Source organism: Anopheles arabiensis, chromosome 3, assembly GCF_016920715.1.
Source record: "Anopheles arabiensis isolate DONGOLA chromosome 3, AaraD3, whole genome shotgun sequence".
In the NCBI taxonomy this organism is placed as follows: domain Eukaryota; kingdom Metazoa; phylum Arthropoda; class Insecta; order Diptera; family Culicidae; genus Anopheles; species Anopheles arabiensis.
The window spans coordinates 64,514,244-64,532,655 of NC_053518.1; the positions used below are offsets into that span (position 1 = coordinate 64,514,244).

Sequence of the window (18,412 nt, forward strand, 5' to 3'; positions counted from 1 at the left end):
GTGTCGGTCTCAGCTATAAATTAGACCTACCGGCCGTAGCGTAGTCGCTGTCCAGCAGGCAAACTGATAAGTGTGCTCTCGCCTTTTTCGCAAAACAGTGAAATCTCGTCCAAAACGCTAGAAGCCATGGGTGAACGCACCGATACGATCGCTGGGCTGGACGATATTGCCGTACCGGAGTACATCGACGAACGGTTGGCTGCGAAAGCGCTCGTCAACGGGCTGGGCCTTCAATCGGTGCGCATTGTTGAGTGTAAAATAACGCGCGCTACCGCCAACGGTGACAATTACATGAGTGATGTGTTTCGGCTCGCAGTCCGTTACGTCGCCGAGCAGTCGGGCGACGAGCGCACCATCTCGCTGGTAGTGAAAAGTCTTCCCGCGACCGGTCAACGCGGCCCCATGATAGAGGAAGTGCAGGCGTACACGAAAGAAGCGACCATGTTCCGGGACGTGGTGCCCGCACTTTCCGAGCTGACCGGCGGCATGTTCTTTGCCGCGCGTTGCTTCTACGCCTCCGACCTGCCTGAGCGGTTGCTGGTGTTTGAGGACCTGAAAGCGCTCGGCTACGTGACGGTAAACCGGCAGGCCGGGCTAGACTTTGAACACTGTGCGCTGGTGATGCGCAAGATCGGTCAGTTCCATGCTGCGTCGATGCGCTTTGCCGAGCAGCGATTGGAGCTGCTCCAGCGCCAGTTTCACTTCAACATGTTCAATCCGGACCACGGTGAGGCGTCGGGACAGCTGCGTACCATCTTCGAGAAGGGTCTGGAAGCGCTGATTGCCGTCGCCAGGGAGCGGTGGGACGGGTTCGATCAAACGATCGTGCAAAAGCTGGAACGGCTGGCACCGGTGTACATCGATCGGTTGCGCGCGTGTCTTGAGCAGGACTGTGAGGCGGACGGTGGCTACCGGGTGCTGAACCACGGTGATCTGTGGTCGAACAATATGCTGTTTCGCTACGATCCGACCGAACCGACGACCGTGCAGGATGTGGCGTTCGTCGATCTGCAACTCAGTTTCTACACGAGCCCGGGCGTGGATCTAAACTATGTGCTTGCTACCTGTCCGAACTACGAGACGCGGTCGCGGCTGGACGAGCTGATCGAGCTGTACTACGCCTCGTTCCGGGACACGCTAGAGCAGCTGCAGTACACGGCCCGGCCCATCCCGTCGCTCGCCGACGTACGGCGGGAGATAAGGCGGATGGAATTTTATGCCCTCGTGTCGGTCGTCTCCGTGCTGCCGATCGTGGTGATGGACCACACGGACGAGCTGGTGGCTAACTTTGAAAATCTCATTGACGGCAAGGATGCAGCGAGAGCGCGCGACATACAGTACAATGGGGTGAACTATCAGCGCATCGTGCGTCCGATGCTGATTGAATTCAATCAGCGCAAGATGCTAGACATTTAGACAGACAAGGGGAACCGGCGTTCTTTGGTTGCTTTTGTTGTCATTTGATAAGATCCCTTCAGCAGGTAGCAAAAGTGAGATAGAAGCTCCGTCGTTGACAATATTATCAATTTAGGAGGTCCAAGGTCATTCATGGAGACATGGAGTATCTTTGTTTAGACGATACTGTGGAGTTTTCGGTGGTCAAAAGTGCCATATTATTGCAGTGTTTTGTTACTTGATAACAGTATTACTTGCTTTCATGCATGCAACTGTCTTTTGTTCAGAAGATTCCAGTGTTTCTCAAGTGATATTTACATTAGGCCGCGGGGCCATGGGGCTTTCTCAAGCTGAGAAATCATTCTCAAACACTCATTTAAGTTTCTCAAACACTTAAAACTTGTTCTCAGACGCGAGCCCGTGGCCGTCGTCAGTTTTTATCACTTTGAGAAACTGATATTGCCACTCATGCTTTATTTGGAGCTTTAAATAGAAAATATATTTTTGATCGCATTTTTTTTTTTCAATTATAAACATTGAATACATTTTCCAAAGTGAATACCGAAAAACAAATAGCATAATTGCTCATATTTCAGTTAGCCGATCGCTGCATCGTCATCTTTCTCAAAGATTCTCAAAGATTCTCAAAACCGATTTTGTTCCGATTCGACAAACGCTGAGAACGAGGATTTCTCAAAAGCACTCATGAGTGCTTGAGAAAATGAGCGTTGAGAATCCCCATGGCCCCGCGGCCTTAGAAGGAAATATTGCAAATCCGTAAAATACGTTTCAACAGTATCTATGGTAACGCTAATGATCTGTCATTGGTTGCTTTGACATTCATTTGCAGAAGAATAGAAAATAGGTTGAAATGGTCTTTTACTAGAGAAACACTTTGTATTCACAATGCAGTCATGAGCTACACCAAATAAAGTGACACAATTTTTTTTACCGAAATCTCGTCATCACCAATTCGAACACACACAATAGTTTTATGTCCTCCAAGAGCTACTGTACTGTCGTCACTGTAGTCTCGAAAGCGCAAGTACATAATCACTTCACTCCAAAATGGACCATATATGATCATGATTTTCAAGAACCCTGTGCATTTTTTCTCAGTTATGATATTGGTCACATTCAGTCCAAACGGCCAACATTCAACACAACCCCATCAGTTTTTTTTTTAAATTAATTACGAAAACTGCGATTAATTAATGAATGTCATTAACCAAAATTCATTATTTAAATAAACAATTAAATTTGCTAAGCAATTTGACCCGACAATAGTAAGGCTCTGTCTTTAAGAGATTGCCAATAGGAATTGCAATTGGAATAATAAGCAAAGTATACAAAATATATTTCGAAGAGCCTTTGAAATATGATCATCTTGCCTTACAGGGTTGCTCTAGCTAGTTGAGCAGTAAGCCTATTTCTAAATACCCAAAATCCCAACTCAACATTGTCAAATGTGTGGCGCACGTGTAGCCCTGTGCAGCTACCAATCATTCCAGGTCATTCGAGTTTCTGTTGTTATTGTTGAAATGTAGTTTAGAGTTTTTATGAATTTGCTTATGGTGTTGAGCTGGCTAGAGATAACCCCTGTATACTACAATTAACATTGGTATTATCATACGCAAGCCGGTCTCATGGTACAGTCGACAACTCGTACGATCTAACAACATGCCCGTCATGGGTTCAAGCCCCAAATGGACTGTGATGCCATACGTAGGACTGACTATCCTGCTATGGGGGGTTATCCAAAAAAGTCACTGAAAGCTAACCCCACAAGTGGTTACAGACAGGCCTTGACCGACAACGGTTATCATCATCCAGATTCATGAATCTGAATCTGATTTACCCAACACTAATCGTGACGGTAGAAGCTGGTAATATTATCGTACCTTTAATATTACCAGTACACTTCTGGAAATTCTTTGTGCTACGGTCAAGAGTAAAATGCTTGGTAGGGTAGCGGTAGGATAGGCTCGGTAGTTCTAATTCCTTAATTAGAAAATAAATATAAAAAAACGCATAAAACAGCCTGCAATCGATTCTTACCTGTGATTCTAAAACACGTTCCTGATGCATTGCATTCAGCAGCTCCCGCAAGTGTTGATTTTCCCGCCGCAGATGTTCTCGTTCCATATCCTTTTCACTAATCTTATGCTGTGTGGGTGGGTGGGGGGTTGAGGGTGATAAAGAAGCAAAAGGTCATTAACACCATTCCGAAACTCGGGTTTGCCACAACATGCACTTACCAAGAGCTGCGAAATTTGCGAGTTCAAACCAGTCACGTAGCTCGCTATCAGATGGCACGGTACGGTAGGGGCGAGATTCGAGGCGTGAAGTAAGCGGTTCTTGCCGCACTGCTCCGGTCCCAGCGCTGTTCCCGAGTATTTTTGCGTCATGGATGGACTCTGGAAAATGGTAGTTGGACATATAAATAAGACATCACTTACGGCATTGAGGTGAGACCATCATCTTCGATTTTACCTGCGTCGAGTCATAATTCTCATTGATCTCTATGTGAGACTCGGGCGATTGCGAAGCACGACCAACGTCACCTCCATCATCCAACGTATCGACACCGCTCGCCACTCCTCCACCTGCTGCTGCGGCAGCTTCCGTAAGCTTACGGGCCTTCTCATTCTCCGCCAGCAGCACGGCCGCAGCTCTGTTGCAAGAAATAATCGATTATTATTAAAAGTGTTGACTTTCTAAGAAGTGCGCACACTTACCGGACTTCATCGATCTCACAGTACCCGTCCTCATCCTCCGTGATGCTGACGTTCTGATCCTGGGCCGCCACCACCCCGATCGGTGCCGGCGCACTGTTGTAGAATGTGCCCGCTGTCGCGGTGCTGATGGTAGCGGCAGCCGCTGTTACCGAAGGCACTGGACCACCACCTATCGTCGGTACGGTCGGCTCGCTGAGCGGTTCTTTGGTGGTGGTGGGCGACGGAATGTGATGGTGATGGTTCGACTGCTTGGTGCGACCGGTAGCAGCAGCCAGCACGCTGCAGTCATCGCAGACGGCGGTCGACACGGCACTAACCTGCTGGCTCTCCGACACCCGCATGCACTCGCTCACGATCTCCATCAACGTTTGGCCGTAGGCGAATGCGGCCAGCACCAGGTCGGTCGGTTCCTTCGGTGCCTCCGGCTGGGCGGCGATGTCCGCGATCGCCTGGAAGTGTTCGTCCGGCACCTTGAACATGTCGCACACGACCCGCTGCTTGCTGGCGAGCGTTTTCTGGATCAGCTGATCGTACCGGCGCAGTTGCTCTGCACGAATCAAAGACGCGAACATGCGGAGAAGATGATGGAATGACATTATGAAGTGGACACACAAATGGTGTCGCATGGACGGACGGGGGAATAAAAGGGATCACATTAATGCACCATCGATAACATGCAAAACACTCAAAAGCACACGCCCGTGGCAGCGCGTGTTATTAACACATTTGTGGTTTTAGCGTTTGGTTTTATTTAAAGTTTGCGCAACAAAGCAGAAAGCAGATGGTTAAAGTGTTAAGGAAAAACAGAAAAAAATGCTACACAGGAAAGCAACACAAAAATTAGCATAAAAACAACTAAATAAAGCCAGCTTAAGCGATAAACCTTAAAATAAACACATGTTAGCTGTAGTTTTTCAACGTAAACAAATCGACTTATCGAATCGAGAGAGCAAAAGAGAGAGATGGAGATTACACAAAATTACAAACTTTAACAAACACAAACAGAAACTACCTAGAGAGTTGAACAAAAAGCTGGAATAAGGACAAGTAAATATAAGCGTCGTGCCTGATGCCGATGATATTATAAGAGTATGATCACTCCAAAACTAAATAAACCTGCGCACAGATTGGACACAATTCAAATAAACATGTACCCTTTGACGTGGAAAAACAGTTTGCGAATTAATAATGTTCTCCTTCTTTCGGGCGCGATGGGAACACCGAAATGCGGACACTTGTTTACGTGGACGCTGAAGTCGTTGAGAAGCGTTGAGAAGGGTAAATAAATACAGCCGCGAATGAGAACCTCACGCTCTTCTGTCTTTGTGTGTTTAAGCGTTAAGATGCAACAACTTTTTAGCTACAAACAACAGTGAATTGAAAGCGCTCCTAACTCTTGTTTAGTAACTATTACACTACACAAAGCTATGTTTTAAACAACAATTAAAGCATGGCGGCTATTAGCACAACCGGTCTACACTGCGTACCGCAAACGCGTCCAACTTACCCGCCGGTGTGAGGATCGGTTCCGCCGTAAGCGTCGCGCTTACGCTCACGTGAATTTCGCTCGGTGCGACCAGCGAGCACTGCTGCGTGATCGTGCGCGTATTGTTTGACGATCCCTGGCGTCCCGACTGACCGCGCGTATAGCGCTCATCGTCCTCGTCATCCTGCTGTCCGTTCTCCTCCTCCTCCTCGTCGGACGATCGGCCACCGCCGTTGCACTCCTCGCGCGAACCGTGTCGCCGCGAGCTGCGCTTAAACTTTTCCTTCTCCTCGTTCTCCAGATTGTCCTCCGTTTCGTTGGCACCGCTCGAGTCGGGCGCACCGGGCACGGACGGGAGGCGCGAGTCATCCGATCGACCACCACCGGACTGATGATGATGGTGGTGGTGGTGCGGCTGACCGGCAGCTTGCTGACTCGCAGGTGACTGTTGCTGCTGCTGGTGCGGGTGATGCGGCTGTGCTGGGTGGTGGTGATGGTGATGATGGCCGGCACTGCTGCTCACCGCCCGACACTGCGTGTCCTTGCGCTCGAGCCGCTCGATCGGCGTCGAGGTCTGTTCGATCTTCTGCGTCTCGGTGACGGTTTCGAAGCTGTCCTTCGGTGGCTGACCAGCACCACCACCGGCACTGTCCTCACCGTACTCGTGCGTTCCTTTGGTACGTGATTTGTACGCTTCGGCGGCATCGGAAATATGCTTAAACCATCTGGGATAGAAAGAAAGAAGAACACATTTGAACATTTAGTTTTGAACCGTTTTGAGTGGTTGATTCCCGCATTATTTGCCTCCCCCCAAAACGAAGGTTAATATAGGGGTCCGTAACCTGGAAACGAGTGATGGCCGACGGATCGGTTCCCCTCCAAGGCTGCCGCGGCGCTTCGTGTGCTGCTTCGCCGAACCACCGGTACCGTCGTCGAAGCGAAGCTCCGGCAAACAGTGGGCCACCTCTGCGGCAATGCTTTTGCGCCGCAACCTGCCCGTAACGGCGGGCACTGTTAAGTTCATCATTTTTTCGAACTTCAAAAATCACACCAACACACACACACACACTCTACCGGATTGCAAGGGTTCATATTTCAGGGCCGTTTTGTTGTTGGTGATTCAATGTCAATGTCCCTCCCTTTTTGACGTTCCGAGCCACTTGGGAGGAGAGTGCGTTGTAAATAATTTATATCTTTACATTTTCACACAGCGCTTGTAGCCGCACCGGTCGACAGGTGGTGTTCAAGTATTCTGATTCACTGGAATTGTACACACGCTTCTTTACTGTGAGGAAAGGGGTTCGTTATCCAAACGTCCAATTAGTTTTTTATCGTACTTTGTTTTTTTTTTGTTCACTTCTGAAGGGATTAAACATTGTAAATGTATTACAGGGGTTCCTGTCGCTTTTTGGTGACTTGTTTGATTTTTTTTTAATTTGTTGACAATCATCTCGAGATTTGTTGACAGTTTTGTGAATATTTTTGAATCTGTCTCGAAATTTATGGACTATTTACCATTAAATTATTAAATTATGAAATGATTGAATTAACATTAAATGATTTTAATACATTGAATACATTTCATAACATCGTTTCCAACGTTCGTTTTATTAACCTGTCTGGAAAGCTTGTGGCGAAAGGGCGTCAGTTTACTTTTTACAGGTTGACATAATCTGAGATAAAAATCTTAGGCGTGTAGTTTTGTATGAAGAGTTGACATTATTACAGCCACCTATTATCAAACTCTACATAATTTCTTCTTCTTCTATTTGGCGTAATGACCAACATGCGGACATGCCAGCCTCTACAGGCTGTTGAGGTACAGACACGAAGCCCTATCATCTGATCGTGTTTAACGAAACACGAAAATTGTTTCGATGAGCTTTTGAGCTTTCGGCTGGGGCAAATAGTTTACAAGTGTATAAGTGTAGTTCTAGAATAAATCTCTCTGCTAATTTTGCAACTCAACAAGCCATAACCGCCTGTAATTATCAAAAGCTAGTAAAAGTTACAACGAAACGCGAAAGAACCCCTTATCCGAAATCATAACTTCGAACATTGATGCCGTGACCTGGATTAACGACGGATCTGGTATCATTATTTTACAGATTCTCGCAATAATCGCTGTTTAGTGCACACGTTCCATGTTTGAACCCAGGACGGGCATATTATTGAGTCGTTCGAGTTGACGACTGTACCACGGAATCGCTCCAAACTCCATATAAAGAACTGACTAATATTGTAAAAGGCTCCAACATGCTAAACTGACTCAGCAAAGGTAAAAAAGTTGGGTCACGTTCAACAATAGTAAAGAAACAGTAAATAAATAGTGCGTAGAAAGAGTATTAACACAGAAATAATGAGACACTGTTCTAACATCATGTAACTGATTCGCACATAAGTGAAAAAAACGTCCGAAAATCCTATATAAACCCTGTATATCGTCTACATATCACGTTTGAGAAAAGGACAACACAATGCCAATTATAAATTTCCACACACTCTTTACTTCGTCCTCTGTTACTCCCTATAACACTGGTGGATTATTTGGAAAGCCATGCTGTAATCAAGCGCACATCACACATGGTTCTTACAACCTTACGTTAGGTAACACTATTAACGTCCCTGCTGCGTCCCATTCCGTTGGAATAATTCCACTGGACTGTGGGCACCATTAGCGCATTATGTCGTTATCACATTGTCACACATTTGCTCATCACGTTGAATACCACGCGAGCGAGCGCACGCCTTTCGCACTGGTGAACTGGCGCGCAACACCAACTGCAATATCATAAACGCGAGTCACCACCCGCAATAGAATCTCGTCTTTATGGACACAATCTGATCGTGAAGAGGGGGGGGGGGGGGGGGATAGCAAAAATTGGACCGAAATGCTGCGTACTACCAAACATCAAACCCCGTGAGTAATTTAATCATCATCCCCCCCCTCGCCAGCGCGTAAAAGCTGTTTTTGTGACAAACCGGGAAAGGAATCCCAAACCTCAACCCAAGCGAGTGTGACGGAATTCTGAGGAAATGTGATCTTTAGGCCCCGGACACTGGGCACACGACGTTTGAAAATTTGGAAACCTTTGTGTAACTGATAACCTTGCAGCAGCAGTCCGTTCTCTCGTGTCTCTCGTGTAAGCGTCACTTCTGGCGTAATTTAAACCTTTTGGGTGCAGATCGGCATGATCTTTTCTACGTGAGTCTCCATACCAGCAGTTTGACGTGTGCGATGTAGAAGGGTTAAAGGGTAAACCGGAGCTTTTGGCACTGACCGATAGAATTGCGTTGCGACCAGCACAGACTGCAAAAATGTAGTGTTTTTTTATGTGAGTCCTTCACTGCGAAAGCTCGCGCGCCATGAAAGCAAATACGTTTTGCTCGAGCACGGAGTCCGAAACCGCAAACGAAAGTGAAACTCAAAACGCTGCGCTAATCAATTGCGGTTTTGGCGTTGGAAGTCGTCGCACGGGCGTATATAGATTCTACCCCAGCAGCCTCCCCTCTCCCCCCCCCCCCGTGGCGTCTTTCTGCACACATTACTACTTTCACGCTAGATTGGAGCGAAATGAAATCGGACCGAGAGCTTCGGTGGGGTTTCTGGGGGAACGTAAAGGAAACAGTCTAAGACAAAACTCAAGTGCTCAGTGATTCCGGCATATCGCTGTCACAGTCGACGGGTGTCATTTCCTTTTACAAGCTAACATTTAACATTAAAGCGAAACGTAAAGCTCAAATAACAAAAAAAAAGGGTTGCGAAAATGACGGATACTTCCGCCGTTGGAAATCGAGAGAGAAAGACACTCACACACACATACACGTCATTAAAGCTGTCAAGAATTGTAACGGTTGAATGATGCGACAAGATGATAAGAACTCTGGGCACATGCACATAAATGGAGAATGGCATCACCAGTATCCTTCTTTTCGTGGTATGTAGCGACTCGGAATGTGGCACTGCGGTGTTTTGCATTTGCTCCACACACTCAATACAGTACTTCATATCGAGTACAGCGACCACGGGTGGAGTTAATTGAATGTTTACGTAGTGGCAGCAAAGCAACAGACGTTTTAAACCGGCATTCTAATTGTCCAATAGCAAACGAACGCGGGCGGCCTGCATGTGTGTGGTTTCAGGGTTGCTAGCGCACGTCCCCAGGTGACTGTTGACATGTCAATAACGATACTATTGTTTCGCTCAGCTACACTCCACAACACAACAGGCTTGTTTGCATACCCTCCCCCGGCTGAGGCAAGGTGGTTTAGGAGTTGGGGAGAGATATCGCATATCAACTGCAGACAATTTAGTCTAGTTCGGGCGTAGTGCTAGTATATTCCATAACATTCAATCACTCAAGCTCGTTCAGTCGGACGGTGGGGTTTGAGTTCGATTGGTGGAATGTGAGCGGGGAAGGGGGGGGGGAAGGTTACTATTGTAGCCAATTCATTTAATGTGCTTAGCTAGGAAGGTGAATGATGCACTTGCATGCACCTCAATTACAATGAAAAAGAGTGAATATATAAACAAACACGAAACCGATTCTTTCACGAACGATCGTGCAAATGCGGGACAGAGAGCGAAAGTTAGCTTAAGAGCTTTTTTAACGGTCAACATCACTGACCTGTCAAATAGTGCAGATGATAGACGCGTAGGTTTTGCAACGCACATCCGTCGTAAATTCGAATCTCGATTTGGATAAACCCTTGGTATACCAATAGTAAGCCTTGAGTAAATTCTACACAATAGCGCAACACCATCGGAGTTTAACGGGTTCAAGTTAAGGAGGATTTTCAAATTAAAGACTGCTTAAAAAGTGTTATAATACGCTTTTTTGAAACAGCAGATTAAGTTTTTTTTTTTTCGAAACACCCATTACAAACGAACATCTGCTTGCTTGCTATTTGTTGTAACGTAGAATTAGAGTGATATTAATTATGAGATTTTCCTGATTAGTGGGACAAGAATGTACTGGAAACGGAAGGGATTGTGTCAAAAATAAGTGTTTTCATCCACATTCACCACTCGCATTAATTACTATTTTGTCTCACATAATTGCAGTTGATGACATGTTCTTTTACCCATTCATAGGCTTGGCTATCTGTGTCTGATAAATGACTGGTTTTACCCTAAGTGCAGGATAAATCACTAGTTCTGTGGAACCTCAGGTTTATTCGAGATTCGACACCTTACCCTTAGATGGACATGTTGTTGCTATAGTCGCGTACACGACTATGCCACAGGAACAGATTGAGTAGAAGCATGTAATAAGCCTATTATAAGCAGCGAACCAGCTTACTGATCGTTTTTAATTTTGTATTTCAAAAATATCTGTCCAAAATTTAAAAAAAATGTGTGCAAACAACTGGCAAATTGATAGCCTCAACTACATCACAAGCCAAAGCTGCAAAATGGCATTGAAACTGCCATAAAATATCCTTGACGCGTTAGTGTAATGTCTCAGCAATTAATAATTTCTCAACGAACACTAACAAATCGACACACAAAACAAGAAGCAAACAACACATTTAGTTTTAAGCGTGTCGTGCGAACAAAGTAGAGATTTGTTTGGAAAAATTCTCACACTTTTTGCTCATCAAACACAATCTGTTCACATTATTGCTTTTTTCCACTGCTCGCCCACCACACTGTAAAAAAAAACATCACCCAACTCCCTTTTTTCACTTTCCATATCATCTGTTTAGCACAAAAATAATGCAAAACTGTTCCCTTGCCCCTCCCCCATCATCCTACACACCAAAACAGAAACAAGATGCAAATGACGGCGGTTTAGTTTAAAATCAGTTGGCCATCAGCAGCAACAGTGTCAGTGAGTGGAGCAGCATGTGCGTGCGTTTGCGCGTTGCCTTGTTCTCCCCTCCTGAACGCCGTTTTCCCAAATCGATCTCTAAATAATGTTGAATGATATGTAAACAAACACACGGGTCCCGCAATTGGGAAGAAAAAAACTATAACCAACGGGCGTGCTGCTTCTGCCGCCGCAGTGTTAGAAACTCGTTGGCCGAAACGGAAGAAGGAAAAACATTTCAACTCATTTTCCACCCGACAGAACCAGAACAGATGACGATGAGAGGTGTCTGGCTAATTCGACAGATTTAAGAAAAAGTGACCCTGTGGAAGATGGTCACACTAAAAACATCTCCAAACTGCCGAATGAATTATGTTCAACTTTAAACCTTGTTCACACTGCTTATTTTAAAAAATACGTAAATTTTGTAATCACACACACACACGCGGGAGGTAGGACTGTAAATACTATTAATTATCTCACACACGTTATCCACTGTTTTGGGGTAATCAAAAAACCGTTTGCTAAACTTTTCCAATTAACATTTTCATGCCACTTTCTCATCGAAAACAAAACACAACCCACGTCGTCCCCACATTCGTTTCCTATTTTCCGGTTCTCTGGGAGTCTAAAGCCCCCAAACGCACACACACACACAAACACGCGCGCGATCGAACACACGCTCGAAGGATGCGTCCGGTTTTCACACACGCTCGGGGAAAACTGAACCGCACATGCCGGTTTGCGGACTGTCTTATAAGGTTTGTCTTTGCCGCCACTTACTTGAGCGATGACGCTGCCGTTGCTTCCACCGCAGCCAAAAGGGCACCCGTTTCCTTCCTCCGCTCGTTTGTGGCGCGAACCTGAACCCACCGAACCCTGCGCAGTTTATCTAACACAAACAGTGCGCTCTGCTCTTGTCGCTTTCGCTCTTTCTCTCTCTCGTCGTCGTTGTTCGCCAAAGTGCGCTCGTGCGCGCCGTTCCCTTTGCTTTGAGGGAAAGAGGCACGGGGGAGCAGATGGAAGAAGCGTTCGTTTGTGCCGATCGAATGATGAAGGAAGTAAGGAAGGAAGTTTGTCATACCGGTGTGTGGGGGGAGTTTTTAGACTGGATCGGTTTTGCTTGTTTGGTTTGTGGGCTTACGAAAGCGTGAGTAATTGGAGTATTTATTGTAATTATTGCAATCGAACATATTTTAATAAGTGTGAAAAACAATATCTAATCATCAAGTTATTTGTATTTAAAAAACACTTTTTGGCGTCTATAAATATTTGACTTGAATTACAGGGTTTTCCAGGGGTTCTCATAGTTGTGGGTCACTTAAGAGAATTCCTATTGGATTCCAAATAAGCCTGTCTAAAACAGGAACCACAGAATCCAATTTCCAACGTATAAAGTTCACTTCTTAGAAAAAAGAGTTAAAAAAATTGTCCCACAACTATGAGAACCTGCTGAAAACCCCTGTGGCTAAAATATATATCATTGTCCATCACTATGGTGTAAGATGGGTATATTACTATAGACTAACGAAATTGGCAGAATAAAACCTATATTATACAATGTTTCGTATAATATACAGGAATGTTTTTAGCAACGTTGAACGCAACTGCAGCATTTGACAGGATACGAATCAATTATTTCTGAACGTCATCTCGCTTCAGACAACCTTTGCACTCTATATCGCAAGCGCGGTATACAATATTACAAAGGGTTTTACGACTTAAAGTAATCATTAAACCAGCGCCTAAAAACGTTTTCAATGTAATGCACACATCAAAAAATGGAAAGTACAGAGTTAGGTCAAATGTTCGTCCTTTATAATTTTGAATTAATGTGAATAAGTATTGCAGATTTTTTAAACAATCAATTTTTCAAGCTGTCAATTGACCTGAATCCGACAACTAAACATATGTAGTTGAATACTTGCTTGAATTCGCAACACTGGAATTGTGATATCGTGTACCGCGCTTGTGAAATCAAGTGCGAAGGTTGTAAGCATGATGACGTTCTGAAAACAACTGATGCGCTTGTCCTGTCAAATGCTGCTTTATTTTTAAATATTTTGAATTGATTAATTGATGGAACAAATCCACCAGAAAACATGCATTTTGCATCGTTTGCAATGTTGTACGTTTATTTTACAAAGAAAAAGCATACTTTGTATCTAATCTTGGGTGGGAAATTCCGGTTAAAACAAATTTATATTTCATGTTCCGATGTTGCCCGAAGTTCGTACCTCTTTTTCAAGCGAAAAAAAAAACAAACACATTTCAAAATTGCACTCACCCACGCCACACACCACGCCCATCACCCATCAAATCACGTAAAAAATTCTTCTACAGTATCTTGTATGTTGTGTGTATGGGTATGTGTGTATGTGCAACCCTCTACACAGTGTTGTGATAATTTTATGTGTTCGTTCGATTTCCGTTCTCCCCCCGAGGGCTTCCTGGGAGCGATAGAAAACTCGAACATTTCTCCAGTGCCGACCGAAAATCGGAAAACCTCGACCTACACAAACCACCCACCATGGGAAAGGGTGGGTGTGTGATGGAAAAATATAAAGAGCCACATTAAAAGTAAGACAGCTCCCCGCTCGTGCACAGCTCTTCTCTCTTCCTTAGGTGGGCGCGAGCGCACACTGAAAGCTGTTCTTTTTAGCACAAATTATTTTGACTACAGATTTTACTCCCACCCAAAAGGGGGGTAGTTTTGTGAGGGTTTGTCGTGGCAAGCACAGTTCGATCATCACGCGCGTTGCTGCACGGAAGGAGTGGGGTGGTGTTTCATTTGCTTTCGTGCGAATTTAACGCGTTTTACGAATCCGTGCCACACTGCACGCCACGTTTGCGCTCCATATACACAGGGAGAGAGAGAGAGAGAGACGGGGAGATAATTCGAGTGGCAGACCCCCTTAAAAAGCAGCAGCGCAACCGACTGACTCTAAAGGCAAACAAAAGGGAGTTTTCCGGCAAAGGAAAAATCAGGACACAGGCCACCATTACCCCCAAGGGACCCACTATGGCGTACTGCGCTCCGACATTCGCTGGCGTTGGCCAAACAGCAACAGGCGGCGGCGTCGGCATCGTCGTCATGTGTACTTGACCTGCCAAACACACAGATGCTGGGTGGAGAAGCAAGGTGACGACGGTGGTGGTGGTGGTGGATGTTGATTCTGGCCATTCGCCTGTGTGCGTGCGCCGTGTCAGCCTGCTTAATGTCTTTTCACACCAATGTCGGGTGGGCCGGCCAATCGACGGGTGGAAACTGTTTCATCGTTGTGGCCATCGATCGGCGTTTGATTAGTATATGTGATCGAACCTCCGCCCCCCGTTGTGCTTTCCTTCCCCCAGGGTTGCGGGTTCTATTTGTGGTCAGCCAAACACGTACGCAGCAGCAGCAGCAGTAAACACATGCTACGCAGGGATGTGGATGTGCTACAAATTGCGCATCAAGCGAGCCTTACCATGCGAGCGTGTAACCTACAAAAAGTAGGATGAATTTTTGAACTTCCAGTGGAACGCGACTTATGACAATTAAAAAGCAACCCACAGCGCTAAGGGCGGCACACCCCAAGGCTGGAGAGAGCTTTGTTTGTTGTGTTTTCGTCTCGTTCCAGTGTACTTCCCAAGGCAGCATGCACAGGGCTTCATTCTTGACAGTCACCGGAGGCGCTACCCGAGCACCGCTTCCCACGCCTATCCGTATATTTTGTTTGTTAATCATTTCTTCTGAGTGCTGCCTTCATTCGCTTGAGAAGTTTCTTGTAAAAACAACGTTCTTCTTTAAAAAATTATACAATATTAGACGGGAAAGTACGCATCGCGCTTTAAACAAACAACATCTGGAGCATCCACTGTGCCACGTAATCGATTGACATTGGGGGCACTTTTCTCGGTACGCTTCATCATATTGCTTAATTGCACGTGTTACACCTTAGCAAGTTGTGAATGCTCCCGTTTGCCACACACGAGACATCCGCTTGCACTCTTCAGTCGAAAGGCGCGTGAGAGGGCAACGAGCTAGAAACAAGTTTCCACTGCATCTTCTGCTTTACAGATGCAATTAATGCAAGGCAAACACACACATACACCCCTTTTTACATCATCCCCATCATCATCATAATCTGCACACACGACTGCCAACATGCAGCGGGAGATGAAACAATAACCAGTCCAGGGGCAGACAAGCACACACGGCAGTGTCGCCGTATCAGCTCATTGAACAGGCGCAAATACACAACAGCGTCGGTGGAAAACCTGTTTGCCGTTGTCACCGTAAGACAGGAGAAAGTAATTGTGGCGACAGTAGCAGCTGGTCGGCGTAACCCCGTAGTGTAAGCATAAGGTGTGTAAATGAATTGATGCCGTTTTTCCACCGTGCTTTGTATCAAAACACCTGTACAGTGTTAAGGGAAAACTCTTCCCATCAGCACACACGACAGTGTGCATATTACACAAGTTAGCTTTTCTCTGGTCAGCAAATGATGAGTAATGTGCTTGGTCGACGCCAGCGAAAGAAACGTTTAAGTTAAGATACAAATTTTCTCCCATTTTTTTTTTGGGCTCAAAACACAACTTCAAAGAACCCAAATATGGTGACCTTTTTCCTAAATATATCCAGCACAAAACACAAACCGCTCACAATAAGGGTACGATGATTCATGCGTACCGAAGCACCATTTTTCGTTCCGAGAAGTGGGGAAAAATTGGCAACCTAAATTTAGAGCAGTACATACTACACCAAACAGCACATATCGGGTTGGCTGGCTGTCGTTGTCGTTGTCATGCCCATTTGCGTCTAATGAGGAGTGTTGCTCATTGGACGGTAAAAAACAAAAGCTAGAAAAAGGGTGAAACAATATTAGTGCACCGAGATGTACATATTTAAAAGAAGGTACATTGTTTCGCCTTTACTGTTACAGGTCGGTTCAATACGAGAGAAGCTGTTTGACAACATTATTTCAGATTATTTTAAAGAAAAGCGTTATTTACCGCTCAAAAAAGCGAGAGATAAGTGATAAACGATGCCTTACATTGTAGATCTCATACATGAGGCACAACAATAGCGTGCCATTGATCTTGTATCTAGCATACTTAACCCTTCTAGAGGGTCACCAGTCACACTACTGTCAACCTTCACACTGTCCAAACTGACCGTTTTGTTTTGTCTGCGTCAACGCATCGCAGAACAGAATTTTCGGTTTCACGCTCCTTTGACATTGCCATTATTATTTAAATTTAAACCCTACACGTGATGCATGGACCAGATAGGTTTTAGGCGGTTTAAGGGTTGAAAGAAACACCTCAAATAGCTGTCCAAAACTCAAGGTCCGTACGTAAGGGGGGCATCATATCTTTACAAATCTTTAAAACAGTTCATTTGACGTAATTTCCCTCCCCGTATGTAGTTATTTTGCGCCTATCCCCTATAAGGGCCTTGTTACGAGCCGTTCGCATTACTCACGTTTTGCACTCGGTGCTGCTCGGCGCGGTCAGTTCCAGCATCTGCGAGACGTTGGTGTTGATTAGGAAGAACGTGTTTTTGTCGACGGCGCTCTGTCGCACCAGGATGAGATGGATTTTGGTGATCGGATTAAAGCGGCCCTCGGCGTACTTGCTTTCGCTTCCGCCGAGCCCGGGACTAGAGTGATACTTGACAAGATACTTGTCGTCCTGGAAAAGGGGGGAGGAGGGGGGACCGACAATGAAGAAGAAAGAAAAAATCTAGGTTATTGCTTTGAATTAACAGGCTGCTAGGAGCTACGGACCTGCTTCTGCAGCAACACCATGATATCTTCGAACAGCAGCCCATGCAGTTGTACACCTGGATTCTTCTTCATCGTTAAAGGCCCATCGTGGATTAGCTTACGTACGGTTAGATCAATATTCTGTGAAGAAGGAACAACAAGTTACAAATTAAATTCAACTCTAAAATCAAATTGTGACAACTTCGTACCTTAAATTCAACAGCAGCTTCCTTATCCAGCCCACTCTTGTCGAGTTTGCGTTGGATTGTGGCCAACCTATCGGAGTACACAGAAAGACAAAGAAAGATCAATCAATCAAACCCCGCATTCATCCACCAACTACGCGCGTCTCCACACGTACTTATGCATATCTTCCTCCGTTCGCACTGCCTGGTTGACGTGATCCAGTATCCGTTTGGCGGACTCGTGCGACTTCCGGATAGCGAGCGCCTCGCCCTCGTTCTTCGGCGTGCTGCGCACGGTAAAGTTATACAGGTTGTCGAACAGCAGCGGATACTTGGTCAACCGTTGCAGCGCGGTCGGCAGCAGATCCTTTAGTTGCAGCCTGCGGCACGCCTTGTGAGATTCGGCCTTGGTCAGAATGCGCTGCAGCTGCTCGTCCTTTTTCCGCCGCTCCTTCAGCGCCTCCAGGGCGATCTGTTGCCGGGCGCAGAAGTGGGCCGCATGTTCCTTTAGCTCCTCACCGGTTTGGCCGTCGAACTGCGGGAGAAAAGGGAGACATTAGTATATGGCAGTTTTTTCGCTGGTTGCGATCAATGAAGTGAGTCTAGTAGAAGCAAATTGCAGTTTTTAAGTAGTTTCCTAAGCTCAATGGTGAGATCATTTCAAGATCACATTCATTGAGCTCACTGACTCATTTCTCATAATCGCCGATCGTTCGTTCACCCTTACCATAGTCAGCAGCAGATCACCGATCTCACGTACGATGTTGCCGTGCTCGCTGCGCCGCTGCTTTAGCTTCAGCTCGAACGCAGTGTGGAGATCTTTCAGGTGGATCAACGAGTGGGGAAACAGCAGGTTCAGTAGGTCGTGCGGCAGCGCACCGGACTCCTGCAGTGGCCGCATAAAGATGCCCTCCAGTAGCCTCAGCGTGCGGACGTGATTGCGCTCGGTTTGGTAAATCTCTACAAATGGGAGGACACAGACAAAGAAACACGATCAGTTGAAGACTCTTTATAGTAATAAATCAAACACACACACACACACACA

At 45.8% G+C, this 18,412-nt stretch overlaps 2 protein-coding genes across 9 annotated transcripts in view; one reads left to right on the forward strand and one right to left on the reverse strand.

The window, feature by feature from the left end:
- LOC120900703 overlaps positions 1-18,412 on the reverse strand; it is an 82,018-nt gene that overhangs the window by 6,541 nt on the left and 57,065 nt on the right. For all 8 annotated transcript variants that reach the window (XM_040308068.1, XM_040308066.1, XM_040308065.1 and 5 more), the window contains 10 exons: positions 18,095-18,327; positions 17,544-17,902; positions 17,392-17,458; positions 17,204-17,323; positions 16,900-17,108; positions 5,641-6,344; positions 4,134-4,680; positions 3,889-4,069; positions 3,654-3,812; positions 3,454-3,561 (listed from right to left, as the gene is read on the reverse strand). In XM_040308068.1, the coding sequence (XP_040164002.1) occupies positions 3,454-3,561; positions 3,654-3,812; positions 3,889-4,069; positions 4,134-4,680; positions 5,641-6,344; positions 16,900-17,108; positions 17,204-17,323; positions 17,392-17,458; positions 17,544-17,902; positions 18,095-18,327 (2,687 nt within the window). The remainder of the gene's footprint in view (positions 1-3,453; positions 3,562-3,653; positions 3,813-3,888; positions 4,070-4,133; positions 4,681-5,640; positions 6,345-16,899; positions 17,109-17,203; positions 17,324-17,391; positions 17,459-17,543; positions 17,903-18,094; positions 18,328-18,412) is intronic.
- On the forward strand, positions 12-2,352 carry LOC120900705. Its single transcript, XM_040308075.1, has one exon. It carries the CDS (start codon positions 127-129, stop codon positions 1,414-1,416), a length of 1,290 nt encoding a protein of 429 aa, XP_040164009.1. The 5' UTR covers positions 12-126; the 3' UTR covers positions 1,417-2,352.

Excerpts from the sequence above, each read along its gene's own strand:
- LOC120900705 (XM_040308075.1), top strand. The coding sequence starts at position 127 with ATGGGTGAACGCACCGATACGATCGCTGGGCTGGACGATATTGCCGTA.